General features: G+C 47.3%; 1 protein-coding gene across 1 annotated transcript; it reads right to left on the bottom strand.

Moving 5' to 3' along the window:
- Positions 1-311: 311 nt before the first annotated feature.
- LOC139709948 (uncharacterized protein F54H12.2-like) lies at positions 312-1,640 on the bottom strand. Its single transcript, XM_071621899.1, has one exon. It carries the CDS (start codon positions 1,638-1,640, stop codon positions 312-314), a length of 1,329 nt encoding a protein of 442 aa, XP_071478000.1.
- Between the last annotated feature and the right edge of the window lie 309 nt (positions 1,641-1,949).

Here is a 1,949-nt window from a genome sequence, read left to right as displayed (position 1 = left end):
TTCGAGTTGTATTGTAAAAACTCGGTGAAATAACTAGAATACATCCTCGGGTGTCTCCCGTACGAGTCAAAAAAATCTGCCTGACCATATCTATTTACGTACATAGCGATCCAATGACTACCCGGTTCATTATGGTTATCGACATTGGCGATCAACGCCGCTGGTAAGCTTTTCACATAATCAGGTACGTGGTCCGCGGGAAAAATGCCCAGAAAATACTTCTTCATCAGTTTGTCTCGTTCAACAAAGTTTAAAAGATGTTCCGTATTCATGGTGAATGCCCCGTAGAGATTTAACTGTCTCTCCTCCTCTCAATTTCCAAAATCCACAATCACGTTTCGATTTCTATCAATTTCGACGATGCTCTCATATTCCGCATACACCAGAACGTTGATAGTCTCTGGTAGAGCCTCCTCAAACTGCATCTCCAGACGTACGTTTCCGTGTTTACGAAGGTTGAAGCAATCGCCATCCGAGAGGTCGGGTGTCAGGTCAAAGGCGTACAGTGAATATCCATTCCCGTAATCTTTTCGATCGATGTGATTACCTTTGTCCCGGTACAGGGAATTTGTTCCGGAAAACAGAGTCTGGTAGGCTAAGATGTAACTCGCATTCTGTTCGGCGAATTTAGGACGGAGGGGTTTCCAGGGAACTTGCTCGGAATCGGCGTACAACGCCAAGAAGTTGAGGTTGTAGTGATGAAAGTTGAACGGGTTTTTCGAGTAATCTCCGTTGAAGGCTGTGTTACCCACGCATCCTATGACTAATCGTTTGGGCATTTGCCCCAGAATCAGGCTCTCTCTGGTGAATGACAGGTTCCCACGCGGTATGCTGAATGTCTTAACTTCCACACGCCTTAGCGGGTACTTTGCCGTTTGCGTCTCCAAGGTCTTTGCATGAAGCAGCGCAGCGTCTGAACTCAGCTTGACCCTTCTGACAAACAGAGATGCGTTAGTGACCTGGACTTTGTAGCTGGCGCCGTCGGTAGCGGAAATTAGACTGAAACTATCTTTGCTGCGATTGAGTTTAAGTTTGACATCCACTCCTCCCAAGAGCAAACGTTCTTGAAAACACATATCCAAGTGAAGAACTCCAACCATGTCGAGAGTCCGACTCTCCTTGATGTAATCTTGCCTCTGTCTCATTCCTCCGTTGCCAGGCGTTGCGCTGAAGGGGTTGCCATCATCCATAAACCCGGGTGTGTCTTTAAAATAGAGCGACGAGGTCAGTTGGGATTCTTTCGCAGCCGGCCCGTAAGTTAACAGAGTTTCCAAGATGGCTCGGTAAGGGTAGGTATTGGTAGAGGGGGTGACGAGTCTGTCGTTTAACATCAAGTCCACATCGCTGAATAAGGAATGCATGAACAAGTTTGTCGGGGCAACCTTTTCATTTTCGCCGATAGGCGTGCCATCACCGTTGACCACTTTGACTTGAAGGTGCAGGAAGGTCTGGGATAAATCGGTGTATTCATCCGTCGACCCTTGTAGATGAAACTGAATAGGCGTGGCATCGCCTATGTTTGTAAGAGGAAAATATTCGACCCATTTCCCACTCTCGACCGTCGTTTGCGTAGGTGGAATGCTAAACAGGTCCACTTCTGACTTTGAACAATCGCAGGATTGGCGATGGATCTTATCCATATTGTCGAGACGTGAGCGTGCACACGGCCAGGGATGATACGAATGAGTTCACTTGTCAAAAATATCCGATGTCTTCCTTCTCTTTGCTCCTTTCGAAGTGACCCTTTTCTTAATGGGGCGCTTCCTTTTAAACGCTTTATTTCTCTTCCTGGGTTGGCTGGATAACTGACGACCGAGATGTTTAAGGTTTGCCGAGGTGGCGCGCTTTAAGCTGTCTCCCTGAACCACATCACTGGCGATGTTAAGACCAGTCTGCAGCGCCTTTTTACCCAAATAAGGTACGGCTGATCGCAGTAACCCCTTCAACAT

Source organism: Diadema antillarum, unplaced genomic scaffold (assembly GCF_040938485.1).
Source record: "Diadema antillarum isolate AM-2024a unplaced genomic scaffold, OU_Dant_1.0 seq00001482_RagTag, whole genome shotgun sequence".
NCBI classification, from domain to species: domain Eukaryota; kingdom Metazoa; phylum Echinodermata; class Echinoidea; order Diadematoida; family Diadematidae; genus Diadema; species Diadema antillarum.
This window is presented reverse-complemented; position numbering and strand designations above follow the sequence as displayed.

Excerpts from the sequence above, each read along its gene's own strand:
- LOC139709948 (XM_071621899.1), bottom strand. The coding sequence starts at position 1,640 with ATGGATAAGATCCATCGCCAATCCTGCGATTGTTCAAAGTCAGAAGTG.